The 23114-nt window shown below is 40.4% G+C and overlaps 1 protein-coding gene across 23 annotated transcripts in view; it reads right to left on the reverse strand.

Moving 5' to 3' along the window:
* The window catches only part of atp11b (ATPase phospholipid transporting 11B), a 110384-nt gene that overhangs the window by 33225 nt on the left and 54045 nt on the right, over nucleotides 1–23114 (reverse strand). For 22 of the 23 annotated variants that reach the window (XR_015520992.1, XR_015520993.1, XM_087302208.1 and 19 more), the window contains 11 exon segments: nucleotides 22502–22660; nucleotides 21844–22019; nucleotides 21077–21145; nucleotides 19336–19409; nucleotides 19065–19168; nucleotides 11114–11295; nucleotides 7158–7361; nucleotides 3869–4022; nucleotides 1780–1882; nucleotides 1483–1628; nucleotides 1337–1396 (listed from right to left, as the gene is read on the reverse strand). Coding sequence is in view for 20 of the 23 variants with exons in the window: in XM_087302208.1 (XP_087158334.1) it covers nucleotides 1337–1396; nucleotides 1483–1628; nucleotides 1780–1882; nucleotides 3869–4022; nucleotides 7158–7361; nucleotides 11114–11295; nucleotides 19065–19168; nucleotides 19336–19409; nucleotides 21077–21145; nucleotides 21844–22019; nucleotides 22502–22660 (1431 nt within the window). In the remaining 3 variants the exon portion in view is untranslated. 23 annotated transcript variants of the gene reach the window in all.

Raw genomic sequence — 23114 nt, forward strand, 5'->3', positions numbered from 1 at the left:
AACAATGAGGTAATTATTATTTTACCATGGAAGTCTACTATGGAAGTCGATGGTGCCAGCAACCAGCATTCTTCAAAATATCTTCTTTTGTGTTCAATAGAAGAGAAAAATAATTCTCGAAGGGATAAAACCAATAAACAATAGGGTAATTAACATTTACTATGGAAGTAGATGAGTGCTAGACACCAACATTCTTCAAAATATCTTCTTTTGTGTTTAATAAAAGAAAAAAAAATACCCATGAGGGTTTAAAATCAATAGATGATGAGGTAATTATCATTTGCTATGGAAGTCGATGGGTGCCAACAACCAACATTTTTTTAAAAATATCTCCTTTTGTGTTCAATAGAAGTAAAAATAAACTCATAAAGGAATAAAACCAATAAACAATGAGGTAATTATCATTTTACTATGGAAGTCAATGGGTGCCAGCAACCAACATTCTTCAAAATATCTCCTTTTGTGTTCAATAGAAGTAAAAATAAACTCATAAAGGAATAAAACCAATAAACAATGAGGTAATTATCATTTTACTATGGAAGTCAATGGGTGCCAGCAACCAACATTCTTCAAAATATCTCCTTTTGTGTTCAATAGAAGTAAAAATAAACTCATAAAGGAATAAAACCAATAAACAATGAGGTAATTATCATTTTACTATGGAAGTCAATGGGTGCCAGCAACCAACATTCTTCAAAATATCCTCTTTTGTGTTCAACAGAAAAGAAAAAAAAAAACCTATAAAGACTTAAAACTAATAAACAATGTAGTAATTCTCATTTTACTATGGAAGCCGTTGGCTGCCAGCCACCAACATTCTTCAAAATATCTTCTTTTGTGTTAAATAGAAGAGAAAAAAACCCCAGAAAGGTTTAAAACCAATAAACAATGAGGTAATTTTCATTTACTATGGAAGTCAATGGGTGCCAGCAACCAACATTCTGCAAAATATTTTCTTTTGTGTTCAATAGAAGAGAAAAAAACCTATAAAGACTTAAAACCAATAAACAATGAGGTAATTTTCATTTACTATGAAAGTCTTCTGTGTAAGTCAATAGGTGCTAGCAACCAACATTCTTCAAAATATCTTCTTTTTTTGTTCAATAAAGAAAAAAAATTACTCCTAAAGGTTTAAAACCAATAAACGATGAGGTTATTCTCATTTACTATGGAAGTCAATGGGTGCCAGCACCCAACATTCTGCAAAATATCTTCTTTTGTGTTAAACAAAAGAAAACCCACCCAATAAAGGTTGAATTATTTTCATTTTTGGCCGCAGTATTCCTTTAAAAAATATCCTGTATCAACAAAAACGGTAGCATCAGGAGACACTTACTTGCTGAGAGAACAGACAGAAGAACTGGTATAAAAACTGGGGAGTGATAAAGCACACATTCTGCAGAAGAAAAACCCAGAGAGCATTATAAACACAGCCAGCTCATAAACACAACACAACACATCTCTCAATCTGAGAACACGTACCTTGTAGAAAAAGTATTGCACGAGGGTTGCTATTCTAATGTAGTAGAAATGGCCGTGCACAAGCAGCAATTTGGCGAGGAATTTAAACCTCGCGATTGCATAGTCGCTGTTTCGCACGGCTTGCCTTCCTTCTTTTCCCATGATTCCTGCACAGACGGGACATTTCAAGTCTTTTTAAGGATCTGCGAACACCCTGAATTATTACAGCACAGATATGCTCAAGATATCATCCAACACTAAAAGATTTCTCTTAATTTAAATAACCTCAATCAGCCCCTTTGAGAGTGTGGCACCTACCAATACCAACGTGAGCCTCTTGGATCATGCTGACGTCATTGGCTCCGTCACCAATGGCTAATGTGATGGGCTTCTCTGGGGATGTTTTCAACAGTCGCACCACCTGCCAAACACATAGGAGTCATTAACACCAGCGCTATGAAAACAACAGGCCAGTGTTGGGGCAGTTTGAGTGCTGTTCGGGATGTTTTCATCCGCTCCGGGGCGAGTTTGAGGTCACAACTTTCTCTGTGTTTCAGCAAATGGAATGACTTTTGGAGACAAATCTTATTTTTACATATATTTTGGGAAAATACTTTGAAGATTTGGGAACAGGTTAAATTTGTTATTTTCCTGTTGATCATCAGTTGCAGTGCAATGAAAAAGCTTCGTTTCTGGCTTATATATGGAGTATAGTGTGTGTGTGTGTGTATTGGTGTGTTCACACCAGACGCGGAAGAATGAGGCGGTGCAATTGATGGGATTTGCGTGAATCAGGCGACACGATTGATGTGATTCGCGTGAATAAGGTGGTGCAAATGGTGCGATCCATGTGAATTAGGCGGGGTGAACAATGCGATATAAGTGAATGAGGCGGCGTGAATAATGCCATTCGCATGAATTAGGTGGCGTAAACAGTGCGTTTCGGTGGAATGAAAATGCGCGAATGATGCGATTCGCGTGAATAAGGCGGTGCAAATGATGCGATCCGTGTGAATGAGGTGATGCAAAAGATGATTCGAGTCAAGAAGCCGGTAAGAATAATGCAATTCGCATAAATGAGGTGACGCAAAATATGCGATTCGTGTGAATAAGTCGGCGCAAAAGATGCGATTCCCGTGAATGAGGCAGAGCAAAACATGCAATTCACGTGAATGAGGCGGCGAATGAAGGAACGTGAATGATACGATTTGCGTGAATAAGCCAGTAAGAATAATGCAATTTGTGTAAATGAGGTGGCGCAAAAGATTCGATTCGCATGATTGAGGCGGTGCGAACTATGCGATTTTTGTGAATGAAGCGGTGTGAATGACGCAATTAGCGTGAATGAGGTGGAGCAAAAGATGCGATTCGTGTGAAACATCGAGAATGATGCAATTGGCATGAATGAGGCGGCATGATTTACGCGATTGACGTAAATGACGCAGCATGAATGAGGCCGCGCAAAAGATGCGACTCGCGTGAATTGGCGAGAATGATGCGGTTTGTATAAATGCAGCAGAACGATTGATGCGATTCGCATGAATGAGTCTGCGCGATTAATGCGATTTGCTTAAAAGAGGCAGCGAGATTTGCGTGATCAAGGCGGTGCGAATAATGCAATTCGCATGAATAAGGCGGCGCAAATGATGCAATTCGCATGAATAAGGCGGCGCAAATGATGCAATTCGCATGAATTAGGTGGCGCAAATGATGCAATTCGCATGAATTAGGCGGCGCAAATGATGCAATTCGCATGAATTAGGCGGCGCAAATGATGCAATTCGCATGAATTAGGCGGCGAAAATGATGCAATTCTCATGAATAAGGCGGCGAAAATGATGCAATTCGCACAAATGAGGCAGTGCGAACGATGTGATTTGTGTGAATGAGGCGGCACAAACAATGTGATTCACGTGAATGAGGCAGCGCGAATGATGCATTTTGTGTGTGAAGCGCCGGGACTGATGCAATTCTTGTGAATGAAGCACCGCAAATGATGCAATTTGCGTGAATGAGGCACCACGATTAATGCGATTTGCCTGAATGAGGCGCCGCAAACAATGCTTAATCAACCAAACGTGTATATTCCATACTAGCTAAAGCAAATGGGTCAGATCTTGTCCAGTGGCTCACGATGCGCTCGTGGAATTCATTTAACTGGGTGTGTCTGGAAGGCGCGAGCGCTTCACGCCTCTTGTGCACACAAGCCGAGCGCATAATGCTTTGCTTTCACGTCTTTGCAATTCATAAATGTGATTATAATGGAAGTCAATGGGGCAAAAACAGCCCTGAACATAATGAAAGGGTAGTCATCTTGATCAGTACACAAGGGTTAACAGTGAGTATTGAGCATGGCCTCTGGGGGATAGAGTGTGATGTGGACATGAGGAAGGGTCAGCGAGCTCACCTTGGCTTTCTGGAGAGGTGCCATCCTGCAGCAGAGCACCGCCGAGCAGTTCTTACACACCTCCATGAAGAGTTTCTCATGCTCCCGCAGAGCCAGAGACAGACTGGCCCCGTCCACCACCAGCCCATGCTGGATCACATGATCCTCTTTAATCCTGGACAAACACAAAACAGCATCACAGCCATCCGCAAACACAACACTGAACTCCTCAAAGCACTTTCAGCATATAGATCCTGCCTGTAATCGCTGTAAATCCACCCCAGACACTCATATGCTTTGCTCTGGTGTAGAGCTTAGCGGCTTTTGAGACACTATTTCTAAAACGAAATCAGTTTTTTTTTTGGGTGTATTCATCTTCGCTTGCTTACTGATTGCCAATTTTGGGATTTCATCATTATATGATCCTCTTTGATGCTGGACAAGCACACAAACACCATCACACCCATCGCAAACACACCACTGAACTACTCGCAGACATCATATCGGCATTTTATCAGGACTATATATTACAAACAGGGCTTGACATTACCTTTTTTGATCGCCAGAAACTGTGACTAGTATATTTCCAACATTACTAGCCCCTCACCGATTTCACTAGTCACACTTTTCTTGTTGGGAAAATATATTTTATACACATAAACATGATTTTGACATGCTAAAATGACTTGATTTAGATTGTTATCTCCACATGCTTCCTTATTCATTTCTCTTTTTGTGTCGTGTATGAGCTCAATAATCATAAGCAATTGAGTCATGCTTTCATAGTATTACAATTAGTATTTATTTAAGATGACTTCTCAATGCTCAAAATGAAGGATTTACCAAATTTATCCCTGACCACACTAACCATAAACTATCAAGTATTTCTTAGCCACAAATTTAAAATATGTCAAAACAAGCAAAATACAGCTGTATACTAAACTTTTTATATAACAAAACATATGCACAGTAATCTGTCCATGTGTTAACTACACATAAATAGTGAGTTAATCTCCCATATTAAAGCAATGTTATTGTAAAAAATGATAATTAAACCATGTTAACGCAAAAGAAAGCAGGTAAAAAAACATACCGTGAGTGATAATGAAAGGATGATGTCACACACACGGTTAAAGTTAGACTCATAAATAATCCCTTGAAAGAAAAGCTAACGCGAAGCAACTAGGGGTGTCACGATTTCGATTTTTAATCGAAATCGATCGAAATTTATGCTCAATTTCGATTATCATTCAAAAAATAGAATCGTTGATGCTGCCACGCCCCCATGTCACATCAGCTTGGCTTGCCAAGCAGGAAAAAAACAGGCTTGTTGAAGTGCTTGTTAAACTGCAGAAGCAGGAGACCCGTCGACAGAGCTTAAACCCTCTCCTCTTTCAATGAAGTCGCCGGTGTGGAAGCATTTTGGATTTCCAGTGAGTTATGTTGACAACGTTCGTGTTGTCGACAAAAAAAAACACAGTTTTGCAAGCTCTGCTATGTACGTATTACATACGGTTCGTCCGATAGACAACACCGGCATCGCGATCCTCCGCCCGCGAAAAGTACACACTCAGGCCCTGTTTACACTGTCTTTGTTTTTAAATGGCATTTTAGAACGGCAATAATTTGACATCCACAGTGGCGTGTAGCATTTCTGAGCAGCCCTCCTTCCTCTCTACCTCTGAAAATGCACATCACGTGACCACACAGACACAGACGCACACACAGCCATGCGCTCGAGACAGCAGGTCCAGGCAGTCAGAGGACTGCTTCAATCTTTCACTCACTTGTACTCAGTCATTTTAGCGAACACCTCAGATACTGTTGGCTGGTTCCTGTTGGCTGTGCGTCTTTTTTACCGACGCCATTATAACGACACGGATCACTGCCTATTCACGAGTCCCGCAGAAAAAGTGATTGACAGGTGGTAATTATGTGTGTATCTTGCCTTTATTTATTTACTGTATGATTTGTTTATGGGTAAAACAAAGACCATGCAGGTCAGGTAGTTTAAACGGTAGGCTAAAAATAATTAATTCGTCATTAATTAATTAATTAATTATTCATAATGGAAAATCGAATCGTGCCTTTAGAATCGAAAATGTAATTGAATCGAGGATTTGGAGGATCGTGACACCCTTAGAAGCAACCAGTGCTGCTTACAAAAAGAAAAATCTGGAGCTCTTGAAAGCAGCAAGACTGTGGATGCATGTTCATTTGTCTAGTCTATTTGAAAGAGAACCGATCACATCAGTTGTGTTTCTAGGCACAGTTGCTTCACGCAAGGAAACAGGAGCGCATACGCGTTTTAAACAGTCGTGCGCATCACCTCAGCTGTTAGCGCGAGTAATTATCCTCTAATTTGGTTTTCATCTGCTTTTTATTGCGTGCGCAAACGCAATTATTTTTGTCAGTCGTGTCGCTTCTCAATTCTAAGATCGCCTTTGCATGCATATTGGACCATCCTTATTGTCGAACCCTGCTTTTAAGAATTATTATCCAGGGAAAATGATTTTCAACCAGCCAAAGTGGTTAGAAATGGTGTCTGTCTAACCTGCCACCGCTGAAATCTACCCGCATTTGGCGGGTGTTAAAGTCAAGCCCTGATTACAAATTTAATAAAACATAAATAATTTTGTTTTCAGAAATAATAAGTCAAAATTAAGTGAGTTTTTCCTTAAAACAAGCAAAATAATCAGCCAGTTTGGTAAGTAAAATTATCTTACTTCATAGCAAAAAACAAATTACATTGCTTACCCTATTGGCAGTTTATTTTGCTTCTTTTAATGAAAAACTGGTGACCTTTGGGGTAACATGAGTCACCCAGAATTAATAAAGATGGCCAAGACAGATATGCTCATTCATTCATTCACTTTCTTTAAGGCTTAGCCCCTTTATTAATCTGGGGTCGCCACAGCGGAGAAAAAAACACCAACTTATCCAGCATATGTTTTACGCAGTGGATGCCCTTCCAGCTGCAACCCATCCCTGGGAAACATCCATACACTCCAATTCACACACATACACTACGGACAATATAGCCTACCCAGTGTAGGGGAAACCAGAGCACCTGGAGGAAACCCACGTGAACACGGGGAGAACATGGAAATTCCACACTGAAATACCAACTGACCCAGCCGACGCCGAACCAGCAACCTTCATGCTACAGTGTTAACCACTGAGCTACCGTGCCACCAGTATTTGCCCCAGAATTGTATTTATTTTGAGTGCATCTTAACTCAAATAGCGTCACTGTCAGACCACTGCTGAGTGAAAAAAATACACTTGAATGCTGTGTGAATCTGTGTACCTCCGGGCCAGCCTGCGGAGCTGCTCTGCGCACTCGTTGTCTGATTTCTGCTGCACGAGCTCCAGGATGTTCATGGTGCGATGGAAATGACCACAGGAGAGGCTCACGCTGACCGCCGTCTCGTGCTTGTCTCCTGTCAACACCCACACTTTGATTCCAGCCAATCGCAGAGCTTCGATTGTCTCCTGGACCTTATCCTGAAGCCTGCATACACACAAACAAATCAGTTCAGTTCAATGTAAACATTATTAGGCGTGTTGCCGTAAATTGCACAACAGATGTGTTGGTACAGATTCTGCAACCAATACTGACACCAATACTGGCCCAATTTACAGATACTGAAACCAATACTGATACCGATACTGACCCAATACCTATACAGGCCAGATTTTGATACCAGTATCAATACCGATATGGGCACAAAACCAGTACCTGATACCAAAACCAGTACTGATTTCGATACCAGTAGGCTACCAATACAATTACCGATACCAATATGGGCACAATACCAGTGCCCAATACCAATTCTAAAACCAATACTAATACCAATACTGGCCCAATTTTGATACCAGTACCAAAATCAGTACCAATACAGATATGGGCACGATACTAGTAGCCGATACCAAAATGAAAGCCAATACTGATACAGATACTGGCCCAATTTCGATAATAGTATCAGTACCAGTATCGATAACGACATGGGCACAATACCAGTACCTGATACCAAAATCAGTAATGATACTGGCCTAATTGTGATACCAGTAGGCTACCAAAACTATTGCAGATACCGAAAGGGCACGATACCAGTGCCCAATACTAATTCTGAAACCAATACTAATATCGATACTGGCCAGATTTCGATACCAGTACCAGTACCAATGCCAGTCCTGATACCGGTATGGGTACAATACCAGCACCTAGTAACAATACCGAATCCAGTACTGATACTGGCTTAATTTTGATACCAGTACCAATACTTTTACCGATATCGATATGGGCACGATATCAGTGCCTGATAGAAATTCTGAAACCAATACTGGCCCAATTTTGATACCAGTACTGATACCAATATGGCCTCAATACCAGTACCAATACGAGTTCAATTCTGAAACCAGTACTTACACCCATACTGGCCCGATACTGATGCTGGCTTGGTTTCAATACTAGTACCGATACCAAAGCTGATATGGGCTAGATATAGATATTTACAGACAGACAGACAGTAGTAGACCAGTGGCTCAAAATATTAATGGAGTGGCTTCACAACAACTCAATGAATGGTCTTGAGTGGCCCAGCCAGAGCCCAGACCTAAATCCCATTGAACATTTCAGGAGAGATCTGAAAATGGCTGTACATCGTCGCTTCCCATCCAACTTGATAGAGCTTGAGAGGTCCTGCAAAGAGGAATGGGCAAAAATTCCCAAAGACAGGCGTGCCAAGCTAGTGGCATCATATTCAAAAAGACTTGAGGCTGTAATCGCTGCCAAAAGTGCATCAACAAAGTATTAAACAATGAGAAGTTTCCTAAAAATGCTTATTGTCTCGACTGGGGACTAGAAATTGTATGTCTCTTTAGAATAATAGTTATAACTGCTTGTCAAAATGCTCATGGGAATCACCGCAGTCACGTCTGTGTGTCCCAGCATGCCTTCACGGGTTTGAGTCGAGCTGCTGCTGACATGCTGACAGAGATTGATGGCAGATCTTCAGTCCACAGAGAGTCATGTGATTCAAAGCGACACGTCAAACAGCATTAGCAGCAGCACACACACACACACACACACACACACACACACACACACACACACACACACACACACACACACACACACACACACACACACACACACACACACACACACACACACACACACACACACACACACACACACACACACACAGAGTGACTCACTGCTGTCCAATCAGCATGGGTGTGTGTGCGTGTGTGAAGTCACCCTCATTACTGCTCGCTTGACATTCACTCTGATATATAGGACGTGGAAAGCGCACTAATGTTCACAGGTTGAGTTGTGCACTTCGGAAGATTGGATTCTTCACCGCTGTCGTAAGAAAAACAGTCCAGGGGCTAGATTCGATAAAAAAAAATCCTTGAAAGAAATGAGTTTTGAAATGTCTCCTGATAAAAAGCTGAAAAATTTGTGAAATGTTTTTAAAAAGACACCTAATTTTACCCCTTTTTCAAGATTTCAGACTAGTGTTTTGTGTCTCCAGAATGTGTCTGTACAGCTTCAGCTCAAAACACCCATCGCTAGGCCCACACAGAATCTGCGCGCGCAAAATTCCGCTGATTTCTGCAGATTTTTAGCCCATCATTAATTCAGTTTATTTACTTGAATGATGTGTGTAAATCTAAATTCATTTAGTTTTTCATTAAGTGATATTAGGGACTAATATGAAAATGTTCATCTGATTTATGCACAGTGCAGTTTGTAAAGTCATATTTTCTGAATTTTAGTAAAGATATTATATGAGACTTGCTTTGTTTACCAAATAAAGTTAATCTAATTGGATTTGCAATTTAAACATTAAATAAAAGTTAAAAGGTATTACTTTTTATTTGACATATTAAAGTTTTAGTTATGATACTCCCAAAATAATTCTGCAGAAATCTGCAGATTTTAACCAAAATTCTCCGCAGAAATAGCAAAAAACTTCTGCAGATTCCGTCTGCACCCTGCCCATCAGATTATTTATTATACCCATTAGAATATAGGACATTTTAGCTGTTTTTGTTGACTGTACCTTTAAGGCAAATGAGCTAATCCGCTTGTTAAGTGATGACGTGTTTTGTGACGTATGTATACTGTTTCCGGGTCCAAGCCGCCATTCATTTGAGTGGAGAAATCATTCGTTTATGATCGCGTTTTATTCCTATCACACATTAAAGTTAATTTTACATAAAGTCATAGTGTGCACAACAATCTCTGGGCTTGCTGCATAACAAATACCAAAATTTTAACAATTAATAAAACAATGAATCACTTTCTGGCCATCGGATATTAGGCATGGACATATATATTGCGATCGTGACTTTCGAAAGTATTAAATCGCTTTGTAAACGTTTATTAGTAGCATTTCATGAGTCTCCCCATTCAGTTGAATAGAGCGCTTGGACTCGGAAGCCGCTCCGCGTGACGTCACAGTTAACAAGCAGATTCTCCCTGTCAGCAGAGCCATAGAGATCTGTCTGTATTGCACAGCACAGTGACAGACAAGAATGAAGCAGATCTCCCCTACTACAGTCCCGTTTTCTGTTTAACAGAGAGCAGATTTTTCAACACATTTCTACTCATAATAGTTTTAATAACTCATCTCTAATAACTGATTTATTTTATCTTAACCATGATGACAGTAAATAATATTAGACTAGATATTCTTCAAGACACTTCTATCCAGCGTAAAGTGACATTTAAAGGCTTAACTAGGTTAATTAGAGTAACTAGGTAGGTTAGGGTAATTAGGCAAGTTATTATATAATGATGGTTTGTTCTGTAGACTACCAAAAATACCCTAATGGGGCTAATAATATTGACCTTAAAATGTTTTTTAAAAAATTAAAAACTGCTTTTATTCTAGCCGAAATAAAGCAAATAAGACTTTCTCCAGAAGAAAAAATATTATCAGACATACTGTGAAAATTTCCTCGCTCTGTTAAACATCATTTGGGAAATATTTAAAAAAGAACAAAAGAGGGGTGAATAATTCTGACTTCAACTGTAATATTTATATATTTATACACTGACTGGATGTTGTTAGCCTGTGTAACTTTACTTCAGCAACTTTTAAAATTAAGATCTGTTTAAAAACATTTAAGACCTACAACACAAACCTTTTTTGGTGCAACTTTTTTTTAAAAGGCCTAAAATTTAGAACTTTCAGACATTTTAAGAGGACACCCTGCATTTGTGTGTGTGTGTGTGTGTGTCTGACTCACTTGTCCTCCACCCCAGTGGCCCCCAGCAGCTCCAGGTCTCTTTCGATGAAGTTGAAGACCTCCACCAGTCTCTCCTCTCGCTGCTGAAGAGCCGTCCGGGCCTCATGGAGCCGCCGGTCCACATCTCTGTACTCGTCCGCACTGAAGTGCCTGCAGGCCACCACCAGTGTCCTCAAACCCTTCTGTAAAACACACAGCAACATCAGATTGAAGGTCCCATCAAAATAAAATAAAGTTTTAAAGACGTTACTATCAGTATTGTTAGTTCCAAGGATATCTATAAGCTAGTGCGCACTAAAACAGCAACAAAATGAGCGTTTAGAAGATATAAAACTGAAATAAAGCTTGTAGTTTGACACTTCTGCCTAAATCAGGGATGTCCAGACTCGGTTCTGAAGGGCCCGTGTCCTGCAAAGTTTAGTTCCAACCCCAATCAGACACACCAGGACTAGCTAATCAAGCTCTTACTAGGGTTTCTAGAAACATCCTTGCAGGTGTGTTGAGGCAAGTTGGAGCTAAAATCTGCAGGACACCAGCCCTCCGGGACAGAGTATTAAATACAGAGTCCACTCGGTAGCTCCAGGACCGAGTGGACATCACCGGTCTAAAGGGATCAATGGATTTATCACCAATCAAATGCTCTCTTGTGTCTGACCTGCCCCGCCCCCTTCAAGATGCTACATTTGATCTGCTTAAGCTCAAGTATTGGCGATAAAAACACAACCCTATTGGCTGTTTTTTTAAAGGGGGAGGAGCTACACTACTCCTCGCCCTCTCTTCATGTGTCAGCTGTGATCACGTCAAGCATTAAATAACAAACGCACACTTCAAAGCACTTCACGGGAGGTTTAAAGCACTGCACTTTAGAGATCTGAGTCTGGACAGAAGAGATTTACGGTATTGAAGAAAATAAAGTTGTAAAATGCTGACGTAATTTAGGAGACGTGACGAGCTGCTTCATCTGGAGACGCTGTAATAGAGTTAAAGCTTTTAAGAGCAGACACACTGAGAGCACACAGGAGCAGCTCTATGCAGACTCAAACAGACCAGCAGACTCTGTGCTGACCTCACCACTGTGTGTGTGTGTGTGTGTGTGTGTGTGTGTGTGTGTGTGTGTGTGTGTGTGTGTGTGTGTGTGTGTGTGTGTGAGAGAGCAAAAGAAATAGAGTGTATATTGATAGTTTGTGTATGTGTGTGAAAAGCCACAGAAGTCAGACGAATAAACAGAAGAAAAGTAGGAAGTTTCTGGAACTGTCATATGTTTGATTTCGTTCAAGATTTTAAAATCATTATTTTTATTGTTTTTTTATTATAGAGATTTTTTAAATCGAGAAATGGAAAAATTGAAAATCCAAAAAAAAAAAAAAAAAAAAATCAAGAGAGAAGATGCAAACTCTATATATATATATATATATATATATATATATATATATATATATATATATATATATATATATATATATATATATAAATTTTTTTTTGACTTATTTGACAGTGACACACTGTCTGGCAACTCAGAATTATTAAGGAAACGTTACAAGGTAATTCCTCGATATTTAACAGAATAATTTGAGGTTGTTGAATATTATTCGGTGTGTGTGGTGTGTGTGTGTGTAGGTAAGAAAATGTGTTGCTTTGTGTGTAGTTGGCATAGTGTATGAGTGTTTGGTATTGTGTGAGTGTAGAAACAATGTATGGGAGAGAGAGAGAGAGAGAGAGAGAGTCTGTGTGTGTGTGTGTGTGTGTGTGTGTGTGTGTGTGTGTGTGTGTGTGTGTGTGTGTGTGTGACAGACACCGGTGCTGTGGTTGTGAAGTCTCTCTCCTGGGTTTCTCCACAGCTGATAATGAGGACACACACTGAGCTAATTAACCGCACGGCTTCATCAACATCCTCTCAATTAATAAAACCCAACTCTGAGCGTCAGAACTCAACTTCACACACTCTGAGGATCAGCCAGTGCTGCTCTACACCCACAGTGGGGTTCAGCAGCAGTGCGCAATGTTGAGCCGATTCTGGCAGATTCTAAATGCTGTTTTAATAATGTTGAGCTGATATTATGGAGTCTGTAAAGCAAAAATAGGTCTTTATGAGTTTTTGTCATTTATATTTACACTCACCGGCCACTTTATTAGGTACACTTTAGTAGTACTGGGTTGGACCGTTTTTGCAATCAGAACTGCCTCAATCCTTCATAGAGATTCAAGGTACTGGAAATATTCCTCAGAGATTTTGCTCCATTTTGACATGATAGCATCACGCAGTTGCTGCAGATTTGTCGGCTGCACATCTCCCGTTCCACCTCATCTCAAAGGTGCTCTATTGGATTGAGTTCTGGTGACTGTGGAGGCCATTAGAGTACAGTGAACTCATTGTCATGTTCAAGAAACTAGTCTGAGATGATTCACGCTTTGTGACATGGTGCCCGTCCGCCTCAAGGTTGGACTTGTTGTGTGTTCAGAGATGCTCTTCTGCAGAGCTCGGTTGTAACGAGTGCTTATTTGAGGTACTGTTGCCTTTCTATCAGCTGGAACCAGTCTGGCCATTCTCCTCTGACTTCTGGCATCAACAGAGCAATTGTGCCCACAAAGCTGCCGCACACTGGATATTTTCTCTTTTTCGGAGCATTCTCTGTAAACCCTAGAGATGGTTGTGCGTGAAAATCCCAGTGGATGAGCAGTTTCTGAAATACCAGCCCGTCTGGCACCAACAACCATGCCATGTTCAGTCACTTAAATCCCCATTCTGATGCTCGGTTTGAACTGCAGCAGATAGTCCTGACCATGTCTACATGCCTAAAGGCATTGAGTTGCTGCCATGTGATTGGCTGATTAGAAATTTGCATTAACGAGCAGTTGGACAGGTGTACCTGTAAGTGGCTGGTAAATGTAGTATATATATTCAAAATAATGGAGTTCTTTATTTATTTTTAATTATTATTATTTTTTTTAAACTTCCCATGTTTTGCAGGTTGCAGTGTTCCGAATTTGCCAATCTTAAGCCAATTGTAATGGTTTGTTTTGGATTTTCTCTAACCAATGGCAGAGCCCGGGGGACCAGAGTGAATGCTCCGACTTGGCCCCCCCGGTCAGAGTATTTTGTTATTGAGTTATGACTGAATCTGTGGCGTAACTGTGGAAATATAAATTTATATCATCTAATTTCAAATTAACAATAATCTACGTATAACTAAAAAGTTATATTCTCTGGTTTTTAATTATATAATTTCATTAACATCCCAGCTAGGAAGGACATTAACCTTTTGTCTTTCTGATTATAGGCTAAGCCAAAGTAATGCAAATTATCAGTTTCACAGCATGGGGTGTCTATTGTTTTCTCTTTTCGATCAAATGGTCAGGCGGTTTCTGTCTCCAGAACATGATGAGATTAGACCTGAGAAGCAGTTTACCCTGCCGACCACAACCCTTAATTTGCATGCTTTGTTTAGCCATATCCCCTCCTCCTAAGAACACAATATAGCCATGAAATCTTTGTCTTAATTCAGACTAATTCAGACTTGTGTGAGACTTGTGAGAGACTTGTGAAAGAACTTGCAGACTGCGGACCTCTAGTAGGCTCTTGCAGACACATTGGACACTTTAAAGACGCTGTATGACTGCAGATTAACCAACACGTCTCAATAAAGGAATTCTGCTTGTTTCGAGTCACCTGGACTGGGTTCTCTCTTCACTTTTCATCTCATTTATTTATTTTTTTTTACAACAACTTGGTGCCGTGACCCGGATAGAGACAGAAATCCTCAAATTCTCAACAATTTGCCACAAAAGACTGAAATCCACCTGGAATTCAACTTGAACCTTCAAGATCAAGGAAACTTCTTCAGACGGAATCTTCAGCTCAACGGCAATTTGAAGTCACTCAGCGGACGTCACAAATTCTCAACTATTTGCTGACTGCAACCCTGATGAACATTGAAGCTACCTGAATACAAAGATCAGATCACTCCAGACTGAATCTTTTCAGCTCAACCTCGATTTGGTGAGTTTCACTCTATCAAAAGAACCATACAGACCAGTCTATACACATGGTTATTCTCTGCTCCATCAGAGAAAAGTTAACAATCAGCTGCAGGGTTTGTTTAACAAAAAGCTATCCTCTATTTCAATAGAGAAGTAAAGCCTTACGTGCTATTTTCTTTTAAAAAGTTATTCTCTCTTCAGAGAAGTTAAGCCTTATGCGCTATTTTCTTTTCTTTTATTTTGTTTAACCTCTGTTCAACCAGAGAAGTTTAAGTTTAGCTATACAAGCTAATTTATGTTATCTCTTGTTCAGGCAGGAAGTTTTAGCAACATGTGCTAATATTGTTACCCTCTGTTTCGCCAGAGAAGAAATTACTACACTTTCATCTGAAAAGTTTTAGTATTTTTACTTTGTGATAATAAGCTCACAAAATGTTCAGACAGAATACAAGACTGATCACTACAACTGAAAAAGGTAGTTTAAAAACTCCTTTATTGTCAGATCAGGATTTCAAATCGCTGCTACAACAGCACATGGACTCAATTACAGAGTCAGTCAGACTAAATTTGACAAAGAAATTTAGCATTGACCCAGATGATGTTTGGACATTAGATGAATGCAAGAAAGTGCTTGATGCATGCATTCGCAAAAACAATGTAAAAGGCATTATCTGCTGCTACAGAGAATTCAGTTTATCTCGAGCTAAACAACAAGCTCAAGCTAAATCAGAATTTGAAAAACAGATCCAAGAGCTTCATGCTAAGATAACCTCATTAACAAAACAACTGAACCTCAAGAAATCAAAAACTGACATTGAGGAGGTTAGTCAGCCTGATAATAAACATCCTGACTTACAAATTGTCTCTGAAACAGACATTTCCATCCAGTCAGATAGCGATTTACCTATAGGTTCAGTGGAGGTTTGTGGTGCCAGAAGATCTAAGAGAACTGAGAGTTCACACAACAACACTCCTGTTGTTCAAATTCAAACAGTTTCCAGAACACTAGGACCTAGAGAAATAGACAGATTATCTCAAAGCTTACCATCAGCACGCACAAATTTTTCAGAGTTTAGCAGAGCACTAATCAGCAAAATGCGTCTTTATGACATGTCATTAACAGAAGTCACCCAGCTAATGTCTCAAATTCTCACTGAATCTGAATTCAACAGTTTTGAGCATACTGTGACCTCTAAACTACAACATGCCAGTAAGGATGATTTGAGAGAGGGTGTTTTGAAAGCTCTAAAGAACATTGTTGGCCCAAAGATCGACTGGTCAAAAGTGACTTGTTGTGTGCAAAGGAAAGATGAATCTGTGAATGAATTCACTGAGAGATTTTGTCAATCCGCCATAACTTACAGTGGATTAGCTGATAATTCGGACAGTGTGCTAGATGATAAGGGACCCCTAGTCCGCATCTGGTCAGATGGCCTTGCAACTGAATACAGACAAGCTTTGCCATTTCTTAACATCACCTGGTCTTCCACCACTCTCAGAAATAATCTGAACAGTTTAGCTTTGTGGGAAAGAGACTCTTACATCAAAGACAGAGTCAGATTTGAAGCAGCTGCCACTAAGGTCAACACAGAAAAGACATCAAATCATAAATGTCTTAGGAAAAATATCTGTTGTCATTACTGTGGTAAAAAAGGACATTGGATGAGAGAGTGTAGAAAGAATAAAAAGAACTTTAAAGAGATGAACAGGGTAAATCAACTTCTGAACAGTTTGCTAAATGCCCTCAACATACCCCTCCCCTCATCACTAAATCCTTCGAGCTGTCCACAAAGATGCTAACCATTTTTGGCTGTGAGTGCTTAATGTCCCAGTTCATTTACAATTAAGATGAAAGACTCTTTGTAAAAAGACACAAAGGAAACTTCTTCCTTTTTATTGGGGAACTCTGCTTAAGTCCACTTACAGCCTTGAATGTGTTTAACACATTTTCCAATCACTACCCATTCAATGTTATGATGTCTGATAGGACTGATATTTATTGAATGATAGTTTGTGTCTCACATTTTAAAGTTTGCCCACCACACTCAGGGACAGAACAGGACACACAAACCAGTGAGGAGCCCAGGGCAGAACTGAAAGCAACAGGCTTCAGGGGCCGCACCCTGTGGTGAAGACTCCCTTTTCCCCATTTATCCTCACCTCACTGTTTTATAGGTGTCATAACTTTAAGATTAGGAGACAGAAAATACACAACACTATACGATCACCAACTTAACACAACCACTATACGATCAGCTGAATAACTAGACACATGAACTGTATGATCATACAAGTCTATGCATGAATACTGCTGGTCTGCTGTTTCCGTGTTTTCTTGTGTGCAGGTAAACACAAACACTGCATCTTCTCAAGAAACACTCTAAACCAGAGCATCACTACGGAGATCCAGGAATGACAGGAAGTCATCAGATCAACTCTGTGCTGGAGAAGAACCACAAGAAACACACCTCACAAAAGACTGAACACTATTCACAAGCCATGGACTTTCAGAAGATCTACAGTTTAACTACATGATTTTTTGTGTCATCATGTAGGATTTATGACGTTACAACTGATTGTCATAAACGTGTGAACAGTTTTAGAAATCTACACTTACATCTATGTAGATATTGAAATGACACAGAATAAGTTAAATGTGCCTGTAACTTTTTCCAAGTTACATGACTGGAAGATGGGGCTTCTGTTATCAAACAGAAGCCATTGAATGGTTTTAGGAAAGCTTACAAATTTATATTTTTTTGTGAGAGTTTTTAAATAACTCTCAAAGGGGGAACTGTGGAAATATAAATTTATATCATCTAATTTCAAATTAACAATAATCTACGTATAACTAAAAAGTTATATTCTCTGGTTTTTAATTATATAATTTCATTAACATCCCAGCTAGGAAGGACATTAACCTTTTGTCTTTCTGATTATAGGCTAAGCCAAAGTAATGCAAATTATCAGTTTCACAGCATGGGGTGTCTATTGTTTTCTCTTTTCGATCAAATGGTCAGGCGGTTTCTGTCTCCAGAACATGATGAGATTAGACCTGAGAAGCAGTTTACCCTGCCGACCACAACCCTTAATTTGCATGCTTTGTTTAGCCATATCCCCTCCTCCTAAGAACACAATATAGCCATGAAATCTTTGTCTTAATTCAGACTAATTCAGACTTGTGTGAGACTTGTGAGAGACTTGTGAAAGAACTTGCAGACTGCGGACCTCTAGTAGGCTCTTGCAGACACATTGGACACTTTAAAGACGCTGTATGACTGCAGATTAACCAACACGTCTCAATAAAGGAATTCTGCTTGTTTCGAGTCTCCTGGACTGGGTTCTCTCTTCACTTTTCATCTCATTTATTTTTTTTTTTTTACAACATAACCAAAAACCTGTGCAAGATGAAACATCTCATTAACTGGATTTCGCAGCCGGTTTTATCAGCAGAAAATGCAGTCAAACAAACGCAGAACAATTTGGACTGCTCATCTGAAATGTTCAGATGTAGACTTCACTCCGAGCTGGTTAATGTGAGCTCTGACAGGCAGATGAAAGGATTACCAGAAACACATGTGAAGCACAATATTATGAATCCACCCCTGGGCTGTTAACATTACTCAAGATATTTTTAGTCTATTTAATTATTAACCAACTGAACAGCGGGATGGGTTGCAGTTAAAGTTTAATCCTTCAAGATTTGATGCACTACAAAACAATGCTGGGTTCCACACAAGTCCTTCATGTTGCCCCAACACAAATCGATTAATTAACGTAAATATTGTTACAAATGTAAGTAGATTGAACTTAAAAAAATTAAGTAGTCCCAAAAACTCTCAACTTATTTGAAATAAGTAGTTTGACAAGGCAGCAAAGGTCATTTTTTGACCATCAGTTCCACCATCAGTTTCTAAGCAATGGTAAGCCTCGGGACCTAAAATAACTCTCTATAATGATCTAGAAGGCTCACCAGAGCGAACTCGTCCACGTGGACTCTGGTTTTGTCGATCTCACCGCTCTTGGTGTAGGGCAGGATGGCGGATTCGGCTCCTTTAGTGAACAGCACCTTCTGACCTGAGGTGAGACAGCGGGTCATTAGCAAACTCATCAGAAACAGCATGCGCACGCGCACACACACACACACACACACGTACACACGTACACACACACACACACACACACACACACACACACACACACACACACACACACACACACACACTCTCTCTAGATGCACTTGCCTGAAGGCGTCTGCAGGATCACACTCATTCTTCTGCGGTTTGCGTCAAACTCTAGAACGTGGAGCAGTTTGTACCTGTGTGTGAAAGCACAGCGGGTTAACTGGGTCTTCTCATGCACCTGCCAAAGCGAAGGCAATTTTGGCCTTGTTATTAAGTGCTTTTGTTGTGTGTTTGTTTGCACATTCCTTTCATCTACAGCTCTCTACTCTGACACTGTGCACACAGATGGCTTCAGCATTTTCCAAGGCTGTCATTTAAGAATTAGACACCAGTGTCATTTTCTACACCTTCCATTTTAAATCCTGCTTTCAGATCAGGGTTTCCACTTCATGCAAACTGTCAAATGCACTGCCTTTTCACTGAAACGCTTAATTTCAATACCTGCCACTTTATTAGGTACACCTTACTAGTATCGGGTTGAACTGCCTTAATCCTTCTTGACGTGAATTCAATAAGGCACTGGAAATATTCCTCAGAGATTTTGCTACATATTGACATGATAGCATCACACAGTTGCTGCAGATTTGTCGGCTGCACATGCATGATGAGAATCTCCCGTTCAACCACATCTCAAACGTGCTCTACTGAATTGAGGTCTGGGGGCTGTGGAGGCCATTTGAGTACAGTGAACTCACTGTCATGTTCAAGACACCAGCCTGAGATGATTCAAGCTTTATGACATGATGCGTTATCCTGCTGGAAGTAGCCATCAGAAGATGGAGACACTGTGGTCATAAAGGGATGGACATGGTCAGCAGCAATACTCAGGTAGGCTGTGGCGTTGATGCTCAACTGGTACTAATGAGCCCAAAGTGTGCCAAGAAAATCTCCCCCACACATTACACCACTATCACCAGCCTGAACGGTTGATACAAGGCAGGATGGATCCATACTTTCATGGTGTTGACGTCAAATTCTGACCCGACCATCCAACAGCAGAAATGGAGACTCATCAGAGCAGGCAACGTTTCTCCAATCCTCTATTGTCCAGTTTTGGTGAGTCTGTGTGAATTGTAGCCTCAGTTTCCTGTTCTTAGCTGACAGGAGCGGCACCCGGTGTGGTCTTCTGCTGCTGTAGCCCATCCGCCTCAAGGTTGGACATGTTGTGTGTTCAGAGATGCTCTTCTGCAGAGCTCGGTTGTAGCGAGTGCTTATTTGAGTTACTGTTGCCTTTCTATCAGCTGGAACCAGTCTGGCCATTCTCCTCTGACTTCTGGCATCAACAAGGCATTTGCGCTCACAGAACCGCCGCTCACTGGATATTTCCTCTTTGTCAGACCATTCTCTGTAAACCCTAGAGATGGGTGTGCGTGAAAATCCCAGAAGATCAGCAGTTTCTGAAACACTCAGACCAGCCCGTCTGGCATCAACAACCATGCCACATTTAAAGTCACATTTCTTCCCCATTCTGATGTTTGGTTTGAACTGCAGCAAAGCATCTTGATCATGTCTACATGCCTAAATGCATTGAGTTTCTGCCATGTGATTGGCTGATTAGACATTTGCGTTAACAAACAGTTGTTTATTATTAGGTGTACCTAATAAAGTGGCCAGTAAATAAATTTGCAAAATACTGGAAAAACTATTAATGCAATGTTTGCAAATATTATTTTCATTGATCGCCTGGGGATGTATAGTAAAAAGAAAGCAGTAAATAATATATATATATTTAACCAATTCCACTGTGAAAGAATAATATGAATCATAATTAGTTATCTAAAATGAATCAGAAGAGGCGTACTTCTCTGCTTTTCCGAACTTTTTAATCTCCATGATTTCTCCATGGCTTCCCATAAACGTGACTCCCATCCTGTATGCAAAAACACAATTTCAAAAGACCGTTCACTCAATAAATGTGTCATTCAGAGATGAACATCGGAGGAAATAAGTATTGAACACATCATCAAGTTTCTCAGAAGACATATTTCTAAAGCTGCTGTTGACTTGAAATTTCTCAGATGTTGGTAACAACCAAAGAAATCCATAAATGCAAAGGAAACAAATCTAATTTGTTTATAAATGAAGTTATGTCTAATAAAATGAATTGACACAGGGAAAAAGAATTGAACACATGAAGAAAGGAAGGTTTAGAAAGACATGGAAAGCCCAGACAGCAGCTGAAATCTCTCAGTAGTTCTTCAGCAACCCTCTGCCCTTCCTCAGTGTAAATGAACATCAGCTGCTTCAGTCCAGCATCTACATTAGCAGGATGAGGATGAATCCAGGGTGGACATTTCAGCAAGACGATGATCCAAAACACAGCCAAGGAAACTCTCAAATGCTTTCAGAGAAAGAAAATCAAGCTGTAGAATGGCCCAGCCAATCACCTGACTCGAATCCAATACAAATAAAAGTGAAAAACTGTGACACCTGTGAAAAACTCACACCTGTGACTTCAGAAATATTACTTCCAGGAAAAAACATGACGTGTTCAATACTGATTTTCCCCGCTGTGGTTCAATAAATAATATTAATCTGATGGAGGAGATATGTGGAGATGTGCGAGACCTCTTGGTGGCCTCCACGAGAGCTTTCTCATCAGGAGACGAGGCGTAATACTCCATCTGCGCAGAGAAGCCGTTAGCGTGAGAGAAGGGGTCCGCCGCTGCGTCAGGATGATCATAACTGATCTGCACCGTATGACACAGAGACACGGCTTTCAGGAACAGCTCCTCTTCACGGCTCTGAAACACACACACACACACACACACACACACACACACACACACACACACACACACACACACACACACACACACACACAGAGGGAGCATCATGTGAAATAACAGTGTCACCGAGTGATGTAAAACTGGTCTTCTCAAGGTTTTGCTCTCTGTAAACACTGTAATGTCTGTCATTCATCACAGCTCCTGCTTTAAACCACTCATTCTGCAATACTTCAACATTTCCTGCACAGAATAAACCACATTTTTGCTTCAATTTCTCATCACAGTAATATAAAACGAGCTTTTATATAACAACAAACAGTAATAGCTCCTGCTTCAATACATTCTGCACAAAAAACAATACGTCTGCATTTAAAAGCAGAATGAACCCTGCTTTTGCTTTAATTTCTCTTTACAGTAATGTCAGATGAGCTGTTTTCATAACCAACAGTGATAACTCAGTGTTTAAAGTGAAAATGAACATGAAACATGTCCCTCACCAGACAAGGCAGGGATCCGTCTGGTGTGTCTTCTGTCAGTCCTTCAGGAACCAGCTTCCCGTTGATCTCCTGGTATTTGACCCCATTGATGGAGCACTCCCGAAACTGCATCTCGTTCTCCGTCAGGGTCCCCGTTTTGTCAGTGAAGACGTACTCCACCTGTGGGCGCAGCATTAGCATCATTTACTAATGGCAGGCATCCTTTTACCATAGACCATGAGTTCAAGTTCACACGCGCCAGTTTTCTTACACCTCTTCCAAAGTCTAAATGGATCAACAACTGTTTTGACGTCACCACATACTTCTACCTCCTATACCTCTCTTAATGTTTTAGTTAAGTCACTGACAACCCCCAAGTCATAGACAACCCCAACCCAAATTACTGATAGCCCCAACCCAAAAATCACTGATAGTCCCACCCTAAAGTACTGATAACCCCACCCCAAATTACTGATAGTCCCACCCGAAAAAAAATCACTGATAGTCGCACCCTAAAGAACTAATAACCCCGCCCCAAATTACTGACATTCCCACCCCAAAAATCACTGATAGTCCCACCACAAAAAGAACTGATAACCCACCCCAAGTCACCGATGGTCCCACCCCAAAAATC

The sequence above is a fragment of the Danio rerio genome, chromosome 22, assembly GCF_052040795.2.
Source record: "Danio rerio strain M-AB ecotype USA chromosome 22, GRCz13ab, whole genome shotgun sequence".
NCBI classification, from domain to species: Eukaryota; Metazoa; Chordata; class Actinopteri; order Cypriniformes; family Danionidae; genus Danio; species Danio rerio.